Genomic DNA, 19265 nt, shown 5'->3' with positions numbered 1-19265 from the left:
ACTCAGATCTGACTCCAAAGCAACAGCCTCTTAATCATTCCATTTTACGTGAACTCAGTTCCTTTCCTGGTGTTAAACTTTTAATATGTTACTGCCCTTCAATAATGCGGCTGCATTCTACTGAGGACTGTTAGCAGTCATCCAAAGAGGGGGTGATGGTGGAAATATCTGACAGGGACGGGGAGGCAGATGGAGGAAAATTACTTTACTTCTAACCTGTTTCCCCACACCAATGTAGGCAGGGGTCATGGTCAAAAACGCACTCTGGATCTACCACCTACTAGAAATATCCAGATTTGCGCAACCCACAGTTTTACCACTCACCAGTGGCGTGTCTCAACTCTCTGTCCCTGGGACTTACTAATCATTTACAGCGTGTTGACAGACCTTTTAACCAGGGGTCAAGGTGAACATCCCCGGTTACACAACAAACCTGTATAAAAACTTTGTCTAATCAATAGCGTGTGTGTTTTAGAAGGTCTGTATAGAAGTCTCTGCTGTGGTACATCACAGCGAGGGATGGTTTGTACATTGTAACACAATGAAGGCGTGCACTGCAGCCCTGCTTTGGACCCTTTTGCTCACGCTGCGGGCCTCCTTTGCTGTGAGTCCCCTGAACTGCGATGAAACTGAGTCCGTGGCTAAGACAGCTCTAGACCAGATCAATAAAAGACGATGGAATGGCTACCTTTTCGAGTTGGTGCGGATTGCTGATGCCCACGTGGACAAAGCGGTGAGGAATTGCTCGTGCCAGAGCTCAGTCAGGAGACCATGCACCAGGGACCAGTGTGACTCTGGCCCCTAAGCCTACTGTTTTGCACAACAGAATGGCTTTGATCAGGGTTTTCTGTTTAGTTTCTGCTGCTGCTCTAGACTGTTCTCTTTTCCTTCAAATTAATGTTTGTTATTAGTATATACTCAACTATGAATCAATCTATAAGCATGTGTGCAGAGCACAATCAAATGCTAAGTAGTGTAAGAGAAAAATTAGAATGAGCTGCAGGCCTTGCCCTCAAGGAAATAGTAATCAGCTCGCATGCACACATGGGCAAACTGTAAGATAAGATGTACTCAAGTGACCAAGTGCGTGGTATAGATGCTGGAGCAATCTAATGAAAGGAGATTGATTAAAATTGAATGGGAGGAGGCTTCATTGGGGTCCTGAAGAGTGAACAGGATTTGAAGAGGAAGGTGACCCGGGTTAAAAGCATTCCAGGAGAATTCCAGGCATACCACCTCTATGGGGGAAGGGAATCAGGAAGGAAGGTATCAGCGAGTAACTGAACATAAGCAGAGAGGTTCCAGAAGTTCTGTGTGAGCTTTGGAGAAGCCATCAGCTTGAAAGAGAGACAGTAGGTTTGTCTTGAAGCAAAGCAAGCCTACTGTCTTCACTTAGATTCTATGCTTACTTGGAATGGATTTGAGGGCTTGTAGAGATTATGGACGGAGGCCTCCCTCCCCACCCTCCAAAAAATAACTTACCCTGTGCTGGACCCACTGAATCAGGGAGGCCAGACCACGGAGTACCACAGAGGACAAGCAGAGAAAATGATAGTTGTTAAAGTATTAGACATGAGGCACCAAAGTTTACAGAGAACGAGAGTGCAGGAATTTAGGATTCAACCAGCAATTTAGTGATCATTAGTCCCATTCCAGGCTCTCTGCCACGTGGGTAGGACACAGGATGAATCAGCACAGTGCTACCTCCCAGTGGTAGTACAGAAAGTGGAGGGGTGTGTTGGAAGCGGGCATAGCGTCCCTGGAGAGACGGATGCAACTGACAGGGATGTGAACTAGGAAGCATTTCATGAGCTAGTTCAGGAATAAGGAAATGAAGATCAGACCCAGGCAATGGGACACAGGGCAATAAGGATGAAGAAACGACATGAGACATTTCAAAGGAAGACCATTCAAGGCCTGCTGACTGAATAGTAAAAGCAAAGAAAGGGAAGAAATCAAAGTTGATGTCACATTTTTAAGCCGAAGACTAAGGCAACAAATAGTTAATGATGCTGCTGACAAAAGACAAGGGAAGTTGAGAGAGGGAAAGTTGCAATAAAAGAGGGTGATCTTAGCTTTGGTCAAGTCGAAATCAAGACAGAAATCCAAGTGCAGGAATAGAGCTGGGGGAGACAACACAACTACATATACAGATTGGAGGCCATTATGTGACTGTCATCACTTAGAATTCTAGGCTTGCACCTTCAACACCTCCACCCAAACCAACACTGCTATTTAGTGATTGCTTTTTAAAGCTCATGGGCAGGAGCAACATCACAAACTGTTAAACAGAATATTTGGAAGTAACTCTTTGAAGCTATTTATTCAAATAAATAGATCAAATGACACAAAGGTAGGACATCTGCAATGATTTGGAGAAAACCAGGAATTCTGTTTAAGAAATAAAGAGATTGTTTTTATTGAAAATGCACTGGGCTCCCGCATGCTACTCACCTGCTGCTTTCTTGGCTTTCCTTAGGAATCCGCAGCTGTCTATTATTTAGTCCTAGATGTGGAAGAATCTGACTGTCCGGTGCTATACAAGAAACACGGGGAAGACTGTGAGCCAGCTGTTTCTAGACGGCCATCTGATATAGTAAGTAAACAGGGTACCATTCCCCTCCTCTTAGCATTCTTGACTTCTGTCGACTCTGCTTACCATGGGTAGCCACATGCCTAGGCTAACACAGTAGAAGAGTAAGAGCAGCTTCTGCCTCTTGACTCATGAAGACTATGTTGACCTTGAGTGACATTCTCTTCAGAGCCATACCTGGAAACCCAGTTCAAGATAAGTCAGTGGGGCTTGTGCTCCTATGAGATAGCATGACCAGCTGTGAGACCTTGGGCAAATCACCTAACATCACCAGACTTTGTCTCCTCATCTGTAAAATAAAAGGAGGCATTGAGAGCAGATGAACTCTAAGGCCCTTTCTGGTCCTTACAGTCTATGAGTCTGAGAACCTGTGGACTTGTAATTGTGTCCTATAAAGGCTGGTAGCAGGAATGGCCGGAGGGTTTAGTTGGAGTTACCGTAAGGAATAGGGCCTTCTTCTGCACATTGCATTTGAGTACTCAGATCCCAGGCTCTCTGCCATGGGAGGAGAAAACAAAGATGAGTAAGCACAGACAGAAGATTTCAGTTCCAGAAAATAACATGTTTACATATCTAGGAGTTTTAGCATTTTTCTCCTTGAATATGTTTGGGATATGGTCATGATCCATTTAAGTAGTTTCTTCCTGGTTCTCATGAGGGTTTTAGATGCCTATAGCATCCAGCACACAGAAACAGACTAAGAAAATACAGGTTTTGAGAGAGGATTTCGTGATAGAAACAACAAATAAATTTTAAACTGATAGTAAGAGTATGTTGTCTCACTTTACTTTTTTATTCCCTCCTATTCAACCTGAGGAAAGCAGTATGCAATGACACAAACACCTCTTTCTTACAGGTGATCGGACAATGCAAGGTATTAGCAATAACATATTTGAATGAATCTCAGGATCTTAGAGTGAAAGACTTTAACTGCACCACAAGTTCCGGTATGGTAATCTGTTAAAATGCTACTTAATTCTAGATTAATATAAAATTCAATCTCTCGGTGGTATTTATCATATAATACTATAGATGTACATATCAGAAATGGTCCCTGCCTTCATGAACTTGATTATTACTTACTCTCTTGAGAAGAGAAAGGAGAGAGTTTTCCCCTGTTATTCATGCACCTTCCTTTAAAGAAATTCAATATATAAAAATAGAAATCTATGAGAGGCAGAATAGCATCATTGTTTAGAACATGGGCTCTGGGGTCAGATTTGCTTGAGTTTGAACCCCAAGCTCATTACTTCCTAGTTGTGTGGTCTCGAGGGCAATTACTTAACCTCTTTAAGCTTTCCTCTTTGGTGAAATGAGGATAGCAATAGTATTAGCCCTTCAGGTCTTTGTTAGAATTAAATAAGGTGGTCTCTGTAATATACTTTGCAAAGCACTTGGCGCTCAGCAAATATTGACGTCAACATCTAAAAGTTGTTTATTACTCTGCAGTTTGCAAAGCAATTATACATATGTTACCTCATTTAATTTCACAACGAGACCATGAGGTAAAGATTACGATACTTTCTATTTTAGAGATAAAATAACTGAGCTAAAAGAGGCTCAATAATTTGGCCTTGAGAACACAGGCAAAATGTGGGGAAGACATGACCCTATCCTACCAGGGATGATTCTAAATCCCATGTTCTTTTACTTACTTTTTCAAAAAGAATGATTACAGAGTTGCTTTAAAAATAGCAAGTCTCAACATGATTCAATATACAAAAATTCAACAGTCAAGCAACTCATTCAGGAGGTCGCCTTAAGGAAAAATTGAGCCATATCTTCTCCTTTCTCTGAGCAAAACTTTATGTTAAGGATGTCTCTCCCTCTTTGCCAGAGACAGGAAGAGTTCACTAAAATATCAACACTTTATGAGTGATGGGAGGGCATTATTAATAGAGGTCACAACAGAGACTTGAAGATCAGAAGGATCTGGGTTTACATTTGGCTCTGCTGTTGATTGGCTGATTCGATCTTGAACAAGTTACTTAGCTTCTCCAATTCTTGATTTGCCCATCTGTAAAATGGAAGCTGCTGTTATTCTTGCCACCATGCTTATACGTATTAAGTTCCAGCATTAACGCTGCTGTTTCCAAACCAGAAACTGCAAAGCCGCCATCTTCTTTCTCCAGTCTCTTCAGCGCTGGCCAATACCAAAGACAGCCCCGTACTCTTGGATTTCTTTGAGGATACCGAGCTCTACAGACAACTAGCTGACAGAGCCCTTGAGAAGTACAAGAGAGAGAATGATGATTTTGCCTCTTTCAGAGTGGACAAAGTGGAGAGAGTAGCAAGAGCGGTGAGTCTCTACTCATATCCAGCTAGTGTCCAAGAGCCCAGGCTCCAACCAGGCGGGTGCAAACTCAGCAGCTCCATCCCTCTCCACCAACCTCACTTGGCCAGCTACCTTTCAAATTGAGATCCCTGTTGCAGCTTAAACAGACAGGCAGCAAATACCAAAGAACTACCATACTGCAGTTTTTTATTTTTTGGAGTAGTAGGAAGGGTGAATGTCTGACAGAAGGGAGGGAAAACCCCAAACAGGAAAGAGGGAAAGACAAAAGAACATATTAGGGTTATGTGAATCATTCAATATCATCTGGTCCTGGGGCCAGCCCTGTGACCTAGTGGTTAAGTTCAGCATGCTCCACTTCAGTGGCCCGGGTTCTGTTCCCAGGTGTAGATTTACACCACTGGTCAGTGGCCATGCTGAGGCGGTGACCCACATAAAAAATAGAGGAAGATTGGCAAAGATGTTAGCTCAGGGCGAATCTTCCTCAGCAAGAAAAAAAAAAAATCATCTGGTCCCAACTTCTTTGTATTATGATGGGAAGCTGAGGCTCAGAGAAACTACCTCACCACACCCAGCAGTGTGGCAGGAGCTAGACAGTTTTCCTACCTCCCAGTCCAAGGACCCAAGCACCTCCCACCCAGAGTAGTCTTGTAGAGCAGCTAGTTGATGTGTATCATGCATTTTGAAAATGCAAAGTTAAATAGATTATGGTGCATACAAACAATGGAGTAAATACAACACAGTTACTAAAAAGAATGTTTTGAACCGATATGCATTGGAAAGAGTTTCACAACATGTTGCTGAGGGGAAAAGCAAGTTACAGAACAATACTTAGTCTATGAGCCCACTCATGTTAAATAATCAGATATATGTGTATATGTGCAACATATATAGGAAAAGACTAGAAGGAGAAACACATCAAATGGATGATAGTGGTACCTCAGAGAGGTTGGGGTGCAGGAAGGGTGATTTTTCACTATGCTTGTTGATGTCAGTATTATTTGAACCTTTTCAATGAGATAGTATTCACTTTATCACTTACATAACAAATTTTTAAAAGGCAGGCACCATAAGAAAAATGGCACATATTGGTGATTTTGAATCCTCACAGTACTTACAGTATATTGGATAGTAGATATCTATTTTCTGAATTTTTTTCCTACTTTTTATGTTCCTGAAACTGGTTTGATCTACTTTGTTCCAGAGAGGAGGGGAAAGAACCAAGTACTATTTGGACTTCTCTGTGAGGAACTGCTCCAGTCACCATTTTCGCAGACCGTCTAAGGTGAGCATTATGAATGTCTGTGAAACACTAGGTAACATTTAGACAGTGCTTACTGTGTGCCAGGAACACTTGTAAGTGCTTTACACTTATGTTAACTTATTAACCCCACCACCACTCTATGAGGTAGATACTATTTTTATCCCTGATTTACAGATGGGGAAACTGAGGCACAGAAAAGTTAAGTGAATCACGAGAAAATTATTTGATAATATACATGATATATACCTCAACTTAAAACTAAGTTTCTAAACCCATTATGATTAAAGACTTTGCTAAAACTAATAACCCATTTATACTAAGAACCTACACCCATGGGTGCTTTCATTTGCTTCATCTCATTTACTCCTCTCAGTGACCTCATGTGACAAATGGGGAGGGAACTGAGGCTCAGCAAAGTAAGGGCTCTTGCCCAGTGTTCACAACGAAGCTGAGATTAGAACGCATTTCTCCTGTGCTCAGCCCGGTGGGATTTTCCCCTAATCATTTATAAATTGATACTCATGAACCTGCAATAAGATCTTAATAATACTCAGCATTTGTATGGTCATAGTTTACGAAACACATTCACATGTATTACTGCCTTGTTGGAGCCCTATGACAACCCCACTGAGGAGAAGCAAGTGTCTGTCCCCATTTCCCTGGGACAGGAGGGCCTAGAAGTTTAACCACTTGCCTAAGGGCACATAGCTAGGAAGTGTTAGGATGCAGGATCTTAATGGTGGCCTTCTGATTTCAGGTCCAGGATTTTTCTGAGGTTTGACAACACATTCTTCAGGACTGGAAGAGAGGAAGCATTCATTAGCTCCTTTTCTGGCTGTTCAACTTTGCAATCTGAAGCAGTTCTAGAATCCTGCTTAAGTTGCCACCACAAAAGATGCCTCCCTCCACCTTTCCCATCCCCATCATACTTTTACATATCTTTGCATGGGTAATGAAAACCCAGTGCAGAAACATGGTGGCTGGAGAAGAGGCCTCTTAGTGCTAAGTGTTTCACAGCATTATCTCATTTAATTAAGCCATCCCACAACCTGTGGGTAGATAGTGTCACACCCGTTTTACAGATAAAGACTGAGTTTCAGAAATTTTAGAAATTTTAACTTGCCTAAACACGTAACCACTAAATGGTGAAACCAGGATTAACATAGGTCTGTCGGGCTCCAAAACTGTACTCAGAACCTCAATGCTAACAATCTCTTCCAGAAAGGAGTTTTTTTCTTGTCCTAGTCTAACTTTGAGAGCTGGGTTTAGGGTCTTCTGGGGCATAGGTTTGCAAGCCAGTCACAGCCCCTATACTTAGGGTATGGCCAGCCGACAGTCACTTTGACAGGTCATTGCAAACCGTCTTTATCCTAGCTCCCTACTTTCCAATACTTTCCTCCAAAGAACTGGTTAAAGTTGTGCAAATCCTCTTCTATGCAGCTCTTCCTTCTGTCTGGGCACAGATAACTCAGGTCTTCAGTGAAGAAAGGTTGGCCTAAAGGCAAGCACCTGATGAGGTGGTATTCCTCACTACCCCCCATGGGGAAGCCCAGTCCTGGTGATGGCTCGGGAAGGAGAATCACAGCAACTTGTAATGAAACGCTTCAGAACCTGCATTTTCCCAAAAGTGTTGACTAGGAAAGATTGTTAAATATCTGGTGGAGATATTTGATAATACTACCCTGATTTTTCTAAAGCTCTTCTTCCTTTCCCAAATGTCTGGAAGTTTATAACTCTAGCTGGGCACCTTCATACCATCTGCCACGCGCACGCACACACACACACATTAACAGGCCTCTCTCTTCTTTATAGGTCTTTGGATTCTGCAGAGCAGATTTGTCCTATGATGTAGGAGTCTCTGCCTTGGAAATCCCAAAAGACATTGTAGTAAACTGTAAAGTCTTCAACCTTGAGGTGGGTTGCCTAAGTAGCCTTTGTCATCTTTTGACATTTTTTTCACACACATGGTGTATTTTGTTCTTGTGGTTCTGTGTGTGTGTGAGAGAGAGAGAGAGGGAGGGAGAGAGAGAAGAGACTGGATCGGGGAGAAATACAGATGGTAGGTCCCTGGAAAAAGGAGTGAAATTTCTAGTATGACAAAAAAAGTATAAAAATTTTTCTAGAATTGAGGAGGGGTAAGATTTGGCAGAAGAGTAAAATCATGACTAACCAACCTTTAATGAATTTGAAAATGGCCCTTGTAGTCAGGACTCTAGTGCTGAGACCTAATAATTCCTAGCTTTTATTATTAGGTACATCTGTCTCAGAAAGCTTTGTTCTATACCAAGATATTCTTCACAGTATTTTTTTATATCAGCAAACAAACTGAAAATAATCCAGACATCCATGTGCCAAACCAAAAAAAGGGGGCATATTTGTCACCATGAACATGGCTCCATAGATTTTTTAAAATATTAAAATCTAAACAAGGAGGGGAGTGAAGAGGTGAAGTGCTCAACCTTTAGGAATAAGAGATGCTTATATCACAAAGCCTCAGACTCTGTTGAGCATATAAATTATAAGGCCCTAGTTTTCCAAATTGGTCTACAGATGAGTGCTATTCCATAATATAATTTCACCATTTTATTTTGAAACAAGAAAAATAAGGATAGTAAGGACAGTTTTTCATAATATAACATTTATTCCATGTAAAGGACCATCCTTTACTCTGAGATTATCTTTCTGACTCCTATGTTATCAAAATATTGTTCCTTTTGTGAAATAATGATGGTGGTAGATGATAGGTGTTGTTTATATTTTTAAATGTCAACTCGGCTAGATCAAAATGTGAGAACTCTTTTTTGGTACTCCTGCTTTTAATGTTGATTTGTGGAATCCAAAAGTCTGGAAGCCATTGGTCTAAATCAAGTTAAACATCTAACTTCTTTTGTATTGCCTGATAATATTCACTTTTCTGTGTCCTTTGCTAGGAGCATAGAAACATCCATGGTGGACCACGCCATTTTGGCCATCCCTTCCACTCTGGTCGGCATGAGCATAATCATAGTTTCAGTGAGCACCATCCCCATGGACACCCTCCCCATGGACCCCCTCCCCATGGACACCCTCCTCATGGACCCCCTCCCCTTGGACCCTGTCCCCATGGACCCCCTCCCCGTGGACCCCCTCCTGATGGACCCCTTCCCCTTGGACCCTGTCCCCATGGACCCCCTCCCCATGGACCTCCTCCTCATGGACCCCCTCCCCATGGACACCATCCCCATGGACCCCCACCCCATGGACCCCCTCCCCATGGACACCATCCCCATGGACCCCCTCCTCGTGGACCCCCTCCCCATAGACACCATCCCCATGGCCATGATTTCCATGACCATGGACCATGTGACCCACCACCCAATAGCCAAGGTCCCCAAGATCATCATCGCTTGGGCCATGGCCCACCACCTAGGCACTCAGAAGAAAGAGGTCCAGGTAAACGACACTTTCCCTTCCATTGGAAACAAATTGGATATGTTCACCGACTCCCTCCACTAAAGAAAGGTGAAGTTCTTCCTCTGCCCGAAGCCAATTTTCCCATCTTCTCAATACCGAACCACAATGATCCTCTAAAGCCAGAATTTCAGCCCTTCCCTCAATCAGCCTCTGACCAATGTCCAGGGACGTTCAAGAGTGAGCTTCTACAAGTCTCAACGTTTTTTGCATATACTATTTCAAAATAAAATCTGATTTCTTGATGGGGAAATATGAATAATATTCTGAATTAGAACCATAAATAAAATGTGACCAGTAATAAACACAAAATTAGAACTTGTTTTAACTTTTCTTCATACTCACATTTGGGCAAAATGTGGGTGGTGGAGGAGATGGCAGGAGAAGAGAGACAAACGGAAGCGCCATAAGTCAGAAGTTAATTCTGTCACTGGCCGCTACATTACTTGAGGCAAATCTCTGATCCTCAGAATTTCTTTCTTTCTTGGACTTAACTCTTTTAATTCTAGAGCCTTTCCTCTATTAGTACTTACACTGTAGCTGGGCATAACGGGAAGGTATGTATTATCACTTAAAGGATTATTCTCATAAAAGTGCTCCATATTCTCTCCTACTTGTTATTTCTAGTTCTCTAAATTTCCTTTTGGAAAAAAATCAGTTCTAAATTCAATTATGAAGCAAACAAAGGTCGGGCTATAAATTGCAAAGAAGGTTGTAGGCATGAATCACGATCACAAATTCAGGGGCACAGGAAATATCACTTTATTTTAGGAACAAATTAATTTCTATTTCAGGTTGCCATCCTACTGGGCTAATGGGAAACTGAGTCTCAGTCCTTCTTGGAGTTCCCCCACCCTACTACACCTCACACAAAATTATGTCACAGTTCTAGACTCTCAAGTAGTGCCAAGGTATTTGTGTGGTGGGCACGAGAAGGAGGTCTGATTCTTCATTACTGGTACACAAGGGGCCCCTGCTGAAGGATGCTTACAACCCTGTTCACATTGCTCTTTGGGTCTAGTTTATCTGCTACTTCTGTATCAAACTGGGGATATAGGAGTCCCTGTAAGACTGCTAATGGACGTGAATATTAAGAGATATCATATGGCTTTTCTCTCCCTGAAATCATCTGCCTTCCATGCTACATGTCCAGAAAGCAGGACAGAGGTGTCCTTGGCTTCAGGACCCCCAGACTCCTCTGTTCTCCCCAGACTAGGGGCTCTCTAGTCTCAGATAACTTCTCTTTCTTCTTTTTTGATGCCAGAGGACTCTTTTTCTACATCCTAATCCTCTTTCTTTTCTCTTCTTCCCAAATCAGGGCTCGAGCGTTTAGATACAGTCTACAAAGACTTCAGGTTCTCTCTACCTGACTTACTGGAGCAGTTTCAGGGGTGTGGTGATGGCAGAAGGGAGATTCTAGTGTTGGGGTTGGGGGGGTAGGAAAAAACTAAGGGTGAAAGAGACTTGGGTAAGTTCTTAGGCAGGGAAGAAGGAGGGGTCCGTAAAGATGAAGAAGCTGAAGCTGGGAAAGTAAGGCAATGACTGATGGTGCACAGTCCAGAAGGAGTTGGAAAGGAGTACAAGGCTGATCATGGTGTTTCAAATGAAGACTCAGAAAAAGGTCTTGGCAGTGTATACAGGCAGTGTAATAAACAAGAAAGAATATGACTTGGGAGGAGGCTGATCTGGGTTCTAATTCCAGTCCCACAACTTACTGACTATAAGATCCTAAGCAAGTTATTAAACCTCTTTGGGTCCCATCTTTCTTCTCTAAAAAATGATAATGGTGGAGGCCCATTTCCCTTTCCTCCTTGGAGTATGTCTAGACTTCATTTCCTAGAGCCACAATGATGATACTCAAAATATTTAATAACCAATATGATGCAAGCACTGACGATCAAACCAGACACAACCACCAGTCAGAACAGTCGCCAGCCATAAACAGCCAGAGTGGTAGCAGCTGAATGTCGGCCCTGCAGAGTCACATTCCTCCGCGTGAACACTGGATTGCCTGCTTTAATAGGGTGTAGAGAAAGGTGAAATCCAGGAAGACCAAACAAATAACTTAGGTTAATACCTCACAGAAGCATCTGAGTAGCGTTTTACAATGTATAAAGTACTTTCACAAACATTGCTTGAGTCATTGAAAATATTACCTGGAAAACATAGTATTGAAGGCTCTCAATTCATTACAATTAAATTCATTCATAATATGCAAACACGGTTGCTGCAGATGAATAATAGGGTAAGAAACAATTCCTACCCTAGGGAGCTTATGCTGTATTAGAGTTTGAGATGATAAACCATTGATTGCTCCTTGTCTAGATTTTTTTGTTACGTGACAGCTAAAAAGCATACAAATGTTTGTTGTAGCTAGTAAATTATGGGATTAGAACCCAGATCGGCCTCGTCTCAAGGTATATCCTTTCCTGTTAACTATACTGCCTGTGTACACTGCCAAGTCCTATTTCTGAGTCTTCACCTGAAACACCTACCATGATCAGCCTTGTATTTCTTTCCACCTCCTCCTGGACCATGCTCCATCAGTCACCTCCTCACTCTCCCAGCTTTAACTTCTCCATCTTTGCGGGCCCCTCCTTCTTCCCAGCCTAAGAACTTACCCAAGTCTCTTTCACCCTTAATTTTTTTCCCTACAGTCTCCCTGCCCGACCCCGAACACACACTAGAATCTACCTTTTGCCATCACCATAGACCTGAAATTGCTTCAGTAAGTCAGGAGCTCTTAACCATCTCACTCTAAGTTTAGATACAATTTATAAGAACTAATTAACAGGCCCTGCACATATATTATCTCATTCACTCCTCAAAAACCCCTGGTAGGATATTATGATTTTCTGCATTTTACAGGTAAGGAAACTGTAAGCAGAGAGGTCGTATGACCCTGACTTGCTCAGGATCACACAGCAATTAAGCAGCAGAGCTAGACTGGAATCAAGGTTGGACTTACTGCCAAGCTTGTGTTCCTGCCACTCCACTACAAGCCCACCATTCAGCTCATGGTGACCCCTCTTTTCCGGGGCTTCTCAGGGACACTGAATTGCCAATCTAGGGAGCTTAGCAACAACAACAAAGAAGCCAAACATCTTTTTGGAGGGAGGGATGGCAAGACTTGAGGGCAAAGATCTTCTAAGTCCTAGCCATGTCTTTAACCTACCCTAGCTCTCCTCTCCTCCAATAGTCTCACTTGATCATAAAAACTGCTTAGGCTTGATGAGTGAAAGACACCCACATCCGCCAAACCAGAAACAAGCAGCAGCGACAAAGGATGCAGGGCTTCACTCAACCTGTCACCTCACATGCTTCTCCCCTGTCTCCTCCACCCTGGGGAGCATTTTCCTTTCTAGAACTAGTACAATTGAGTGGAGAGAGGCTGGCTTGGCCAGAGGCCAGATAGGATGCCCATATTTTATTTTTAGTTTCACTAACATCCTGGTGTGGGACTTCCAGCACTCATTGTGGCCCTGTGCATGGGCCCCCCCAGGCATGTGATATGATTGGTAGTAGCCTGCTTCTCCGCAGCTAGATATCCTGCAAAGAAATTTTATTGAAAGATGTCTGCACATTGTACTCATTATTGCGTAGTGTCACTTGTAGTGACCTTTGTAACTGACTTTGGGAAAGTCACAAGGCAATGACAGAGGTGGTTGGTGTTTTTTTTTTCCTCCTCTTTTATTAGATTCTGCTCTGATTTGCCATAAAAAGTTGTGTAATCACATGGAAATGTGCTCTGCGCTCCCACATGCTTCTCAAATGCAAACAAGCAGGTCAACAACCCCAGTGTTGCAATGTTCCAGCCTGAAATCTGCTTGGATAACCCAGCAGAGCCATTTGTCCTTTTGGAATAGGGCAAATAGTGTATGGCAGCAGGAATCCAACCAGGGCCCTAGAGCACTGAGGCAGAGAGAGGAGAGTAGAGTAGATGAGAAGCAGGAGATTGCTAAAATCAGCATTCAAGTTGGCTCCCAATTCTTGGTGAAACTCCCAGAGGGAGAGGAGACCTTTAAGTCATGAAATTAACTGCTGTCCTTTTCCTTTGCTCCAGGCTGCTACTAAGTTTAACCCAGGAGTCCTTGCAAGAAATTGACTGCAATGATGAGGATGTATTTAAGGCTGTGGACACGGCTCTGAAGAAATATAACCAAGGGAACCAAAGTGGCTACCAGTTTGTGTTGTACCGCATCATGGAGGTCACCAAGACGGTGAGTGGGCTGGATGAACCTTGGGGTCATTTGGGGATTTGTGCTGTCGCTCGGAACCCAGGTGTCTCTCACACACACACACACACACACACACACACACGCCAATCACCAAAGAACTGTTAATCAAAGGTAGAAGCTTACAGCTCTTATAAAAGACCAACACCACTCTTTGGCCTGAGGGTAGAGGGTACGGTATGACTAGTCTTCAGGCCACCAAGCTTAGCATCCTGAGTAATCAGAGAAGCAGTATCCTAGAGTGAAATGAAACAAGGGTAGTTGGAGTAATTTGAAAGGGACTATGCAGAGTGGGAAAATACAGGGACTCAGTCAGGCTGCAGCAAGAGGATTTACTGGGTGACCAGCCCTAGACTGAAATATAAAGACCTCCAGACCTCAGGTGGAGCGGGGGAGGGGGGAGGCGGTTAAGGCAGCACATCTAACGAATACTGCATGAGCTCACTTATATGTGGAGTCTAAAAAAATTGAACTCCCAGAAGCAGAAAGTAGAATGTTGGTTGCCAGGAGCTGGGAGGTGAGGGAAATGGGGAGACGTTGGCCAAAGGGGACAAACTTCCAGTTATAAGATGAGTAGGTCCTGGGGGTCTAATGTACAGCATGGTGACTATAGGTAATAATACTGTACTGTACACTCAAAATATGCTGAAAGATTATATCTTAAGTGTTCTTGATACTGAGTAATGGGCTCGCTCTGCTCGCAGCAATCTAAGCCAATTAATCACGACGAGTTAGAGATCGAGAAGGGAAGTTTAATTAGATTAGCCGGCTAATTGGAAGACGGGTGATCAATGTCTTAAAACCCATCTTCCCAAATTACAGAATCTTGAGGCAGTTATACAGGGAAAATGGGCAGTAAGGAGCAAGTCCACGGATGTTGGTCCCCAGGCGTGATGAGCTCCAGGCATCACATTGTTCCATTCTCTGTCAGCTGTGATGGATGCCTTGTAGGTGTGTTTCCCGCCTGTGGTCAGTCTGTTCCTGGAGAGAAACTCACAGAACAAAGTTTTAATTTATCAAGCTATCAAGGAGTACATACATAAGCAGAGGCCACAAATCAGGAGAGCATGTGAATTTTTTAGAGCATCGAGTAGTCACATCGAGGAGGGGCTGGGGCCACTTAGCAAAATAAGACGGCCTCACTTTTGCTCACTTACATTCTCACTATACACACAAAAAAGGTAACTCTGGGGGCTGGCCCCGTGGCTGAGTGGTTAAGTTCGCGCACTCCGCTGCAGGCGGCCCAGTGTTTCGTTGGTTCGAATCCTGGGCGCGGACATGGCACTGCTCATCAGACCACGCTGAGGCGGCGTCCCACATGCCACAACTAGAAGGACCCACAACGAAAAATATACAACTATGTACTGGGGGGCTTTGGGGAGAAAAAGGAAATAATAAAATCTTTTTAAAAAAAAAAAAAAATTTAATAAAAAAAAAAGGTAACTCTGTGAGGTGATGGATATGTTAATTAGCTTGCTTGTGGTAATCCTTTCACAATGTACATGTATACCAAATAAGCAAGTTGTACACTTTAAATATATGCAATTTTTATCTGTCAATCATACCTCAATAAAACTAGGGCAAAGGGTGGGGAGGGTATGTGTAAGAAGAGTCAGAAGTGAGATTAATATGGTTCTGCTGCATCAGACAAAATCTCTACGATGAGGTCCGTACGGCTGAATGCATCAAAGGTAGTGGCAACGTTCTAGTTGGTTTTTCATATTTTCATCACTGACTGATGCACTCAGGGTGAAGACAAATCCTGACAAGATGTGTGATTTCAAGAAGTATTAATCTTTCAATAGTTTGTTTAAATGAATTTAACTATAAAACACTGCATCTCTGTGATAGTTAAGCAATTGTTTACTTTGGTGGAAGAAAAAATCCAGCCATTTGACATGATGAGGATAAAGAAAGAAGCCCAGTGGACATTTTTTTTTCCTGAAAGTAAAATGGAGCCATTCTGTTCCTACTAGTGTGGTCATGCGAGTCCTGATGCTCTCAAGCAACAGTTTATCCAAGTTGTCTTTATCGGCTGACATCCATGGCAAATGTGATTTTTTTGGTCTAAAATGTGCATAGAATCACTCTTTATCTTTATCTTTGCCATGTGGGCACTGCCTATGCCACTACCACCTACTGCTTTGTCAAAATCTGAGACCTAGAAGGGACCTCAGAGACTATCTTGTTTGATACTATCATTTCCCAGATGCAAATACTGTGACCCATGCAGGGTCTGAGAGAGCGCTGCCCCAGGAGTCAGGAGACCTGTGATCTGGGGCTGGCCCTGCCTTTCCAAGATGGAAAAGCTGCCTAAACCATGCCCCATCCACCCAGGGCCTCCTTTCTCTCACCTGCAAAGAGAGCAGCTGGACACCATCACCTCTCAGGTCCTTTGCTGCTGGATTTTGCACCTGAAAACTCATCTAACTCAGCACCTTTGCACTTTAAAGTTTTATATATTATTTCATGACATGCTAGAATACATAGAAAACAAAACAAAGTAAATAAAAATATAAAATTCCCCATAATTAATCCCACTGTCCAGAAACAACTGTTAACATTTTTTTCGAAAATGAAAAAAGCCCTCCTTTGTTTGTCTTCTAATTGTAAAAACAATGTTTGTTTAAGAACAAAATAGACAACTCTGGAATGTTTGTTTAAAGAAGAAAGTGAAAGACAACTGTCCTCGCACCACTGAGAGACACACAGTTTAACAGCTTCGCTGCATAACTTTCCAGACTTTTAAAAATCATGTATTTACATATAAATTGGTTTCTACAAAAATGGGCTAATACTATGGATACTACTTTGTAACTTAAAAATACATATTTGCAAGTATATTATGAACATTCTTCCGAGTAGATATTTAGAACTTTCCATATTTTTAATAAATGTTGTGCCTTAATTGAATCAAGTCAAGACCAAATCTTCATAACTGGACCAGATCCCACCCCGGGGATTTGCTGTTGGGTCAGCTGGATGAACCCTATGTGTCTTTGGTTGCTTTTTTTCAGGATGACCCTAACACATTTTACTCCTTCAAGTACCAAATCAAGGAGGGTGACTGTCCTGTTGGAAGTGGCAAAACCTGGCGGGAATGTGACTACAAAGACCCAGAGCAAGCTGTAAGTGTGTTGACAGTTCCCGAGCCTCCAGTTTTCCCTGAGGCTGCTAGATTTTTCTACTGGTGCTGGGCATGATTAATGTGGTTGAGCCTGTTTGTGAGGGATGCACATAAGCCCTCAAATGTGTAGAAAAGTCAAATGCTTGATGTCTATATTCTGCATAGACAGAAGGGGCCTGGAGAGGCCAGTGGTTAAATACGGAGCAAGCCCTCCTGTAAGAAGGGGGCTCTAATGACAAATGGAGATGCGTGGACCCGGCCCGAGAGACAACAGATGAGCATTTCCGCTGAGATCGGGGCTGGTGAGGGGAGAGCGTGGGTGCTTCAGTTGCACAGCCCTGAGTACAAATCTTGCTCTGCCTCCAACTGGCTGACCACTCAGAACCCTTGCGCTCCCTTGTAAAAGGGAGTTAAAATTGACCTCATTAGGAGCTGAGGTTGTTGGAGAGTAAAAGGGGATATCTTATGCAAGGGACCTTGTTTTAATGACAATGGCTGTGTTCACCAGATGCCTAACATATGCCAGGCGCACCACAGCTGGTTGTCTTGCCTTAATTAAGGGAGACTGCAGATGGTAACTGCCAGGAAGCAGCCACTCCTTTCACAGTCCACAGATTCACCTCTTTAAACACCAGCATCCTGTATCCAGTCTCAACACTGAAATTGAACGGTAAATCAAGAGGAGAGTTCGGCAGGCTGGTCCTAAGGCATTGTGTACATTTTGGTGAAAAAGAAATATCTCCAGGGCTCGAAACAAAGACTCTTACTTTAAAACCTCGCCCTTGATACTGCCTCTCCTTCATCTGAATATCAGGGGCTTGTAAAAAATAATCAGTAGGCTACAAAAACTTTCATCCTCATGTCTCAAAACTGTTACCAAAAAATCTTAAGTTAAAAAAAAAGAGAAAGCTGTCTTTAACAACAGTATGAGGTGGACTTCTCCATCTGAAAGATTAGATAAATGGTCTCTTGTTTATTTCCTTTTTAGGCCACAGGAGAATGCACAGCAACCATAGGGAAGAGAGAGAAGGACGGGAAGACGCTATTCTCCGTGGCTACCCAGACCTGCCAGATTACTCCAGGTAGCAGATCTGTCTGGTGGTGCTGCCCTGGAGGAAAACAAACCATTTCTGTGTGCCAGGAATGCAACCCAGACAAAGCCCCCCTCCCCCAAGGCCGGCTGTAGGGGGGCCATTTGCAGCCTTGGGGGCGGGATTGGGGTCAGGGGTCTGAGTGGGTAGAGCGGCAGAGTCTTGAGGTCAGGTCCTGCCAATCATCCTGACTCTCTTCCTCCTGTGCCACATTGCATGAGGTGTGTGCAAGGGCTGTGCAAAAAGGATGAAAAGACACAAGGACTGCCTTCAATTGCAGGCAGCATCCTCGAGTGAGGAAAGTACAGGCTTTGATATCAGACCTGGCCTGGAATCTTTCAAATCTCCTCACCTTCCCGGCTTTCCTTTTCCTTACCTATTAAAGAGAATAACAGTAATTCCCACTTCACAGGATTGTTGTAGGCTGAAGCTAGATGATACGCCTGAAGTACAATCATCATACTGTGCTAATAACAATCAGGATGAAAGCAATCCAGCTAACATTTTTTGAGCACTTATTACCAGCCACAGTTCTCATCACTTTACATGTATTCACTTATTGAATCCTCACAACTACTCTGTGACACAAGTATGAATATCCCCATTTTACAGATGAGGAAACTGAGGCCCACAGCAGTTAAGTATCTTACTCTTAGCAGAGTTGGTATAGCAGACCCTCAATAAACAAAATTCCTTTAAAATAAAGTATGGAGCAACTGATCCCCAGATATAACCACTATTACCTCCCTCCCTCTTGTGGCAGAGGGGCCAGGGACAGAAGAATGGGCACATCTGGGTGATGTCAATCACAAAAGCCATCCCAGCACTGGCCTCCTGCAGGATAGCGCTTTAGTTCACGAGGCTCCATAACAGCCTCTCAGTCACACTATTGAAACTCACCATAGTGGCAGTTGTCCCATTCCAGCCTTAGTCATCCATATGGAACCCACAAAAACCATATCCCTCAAGATATGCAAGAGGTGGCAGTTGAAGAAAAACAGTCCAAAACAGAAAAGAAAGCACAATTAATTAAAATCGCCTCCCTTTTTTGGAGTAGCTTTTTAGTATTCAGTTTAAGAACTCTACCTCGTGACCAGATTTTAACATTATCCAGAACACAGCAGTTCTATACCATGAGAGAAAAAGCTCTTTGCCACTCCTTCAGAAATTACTACTAGGTCCACACAATCCCTTATCCGAAACCTTTTTGGC

At 43.0% G+C, this 19265-nt stretch overlaps 2 protein-coding genes and 1 long non-coding RNA gene across 9 annotated transcripts in view; 2 read left to right on the top strand and 1 right to left on the bottom strand.

The window, feature by feature from the left end:
- Positions 1–408: 408 nt before the first annotated feature.
- Positions 409–9912, top strand: HRG (histidine rich glycoprotein). Its single transcript, XM_070509261.1, has 7 exons — positions 409–733; positions 2480–2596; positions 3450–3540; positions 4726–4892; positions 6091–6171; positions 7963–8064; positions 9081–9912. The coding sequence occupies exons 1-7, from the start codon at positions 542–544 to the stop codon at positions 9828–9830; spliced, it is 1500 nt and encodes a 499-aa protein (XP_070365362.1). The 5' UTR covers positions 409–541; the 3' UTR covers positions 9831–9912.
- Positions 9913–13402: 3490 nt separating this feature from the next.
- Positions 13403–19265, top strand: part of KNG1 (kininogen 1) — a 20625-nt gene continuing 14762 nt past the window's right edge. For 3 of the 4 annotated variants that reach the window (XM_014843349.3, XM_044771261.2, XM_014843348.3), the window contains exons 1-3: positions 13403–13820; positions 16853–16963; positions 17951–18044. In XM_014843349.3, coding sequence (XP_014698835.3) covers positions 13629–13820; positions 16853–16963; positions 17951–18044 — 397 coding nt within the window. In that variant the 5' untranslated portion in view covers positions 13403–13628. The remainder of the gene's footprint in view (positions 13821–16852; positions 16964–17950; positions 18045–19265) is intronic. The other variant, XM_070509260.1, reaches the window with a different exon arrangement.
- LOC123286011 (uncharacterized) overlaps positions 14572–19265 on the bottom strand; it is a 27821-nt gene continuing 23127 nt past the window's right edge. The window contains exons 4-6 of one of the 4 annotated variants that reach the window (XR_011503249.1): positions 18954–19016; positions 16190–16312; positions 14572–14816 (exon numbers count right to left, since the gene is read on the bottom strand). This is a non-coding gene — a long non-coding RNA (uncharacterized lncRNA). Of the gene's footprint in view, positions 14828–16189; positions 16313–18953; positions 19017–19265 lie in introns of all 4 variants that reach the window. The other 3 variants (XR_011503248.1, XR_011503247.1, XR_011503250.1) reach the window with 3 other exon arrangements.

This window comes from Equus asinus, chromosome 5, assembly GCF_041296235.1.
Source record: "Equus asinus isolate D_3611 breed Donkey chromosome 5, EquAss-T2T_v2, whole genome shotgun sequence".
Lineage (NCBI taxonomy): Eukaryota > Metazoa > Chordata > Mammalia > Perissodactyla > Equidae > Equus > Equus asinus.
Note: the sequence above shows the minus strand (reverse complement) of the source record. Positions and strands in the feature narration are given on the sequence as shown.

Bases quoted from the DNA above. Each gene is read 5' to 3' on its own strand.
- HRG (XM_070509261.1), top strand. From the start codon at position 542: ATGAAGGCGTGCACTGCAGCCCTGCTTTGGACCCTTTTGCTCACGCTG. The intron at 3,541-4,725 runs GTATGGTAATCT...TTCTTTCTCCAG, and splicing joins TAACTGCACCACAAGTTCCG to TCTCTTCAGCGCTGGCCAAT. The intron at 4,893-6,090 runs GTGAGTCTCTAC...ACTTTGTTCCAG, and splicing joins TGGAGAGAGTAGCAAGAGCG to AGAGGAGGGGAAAGAACCAA.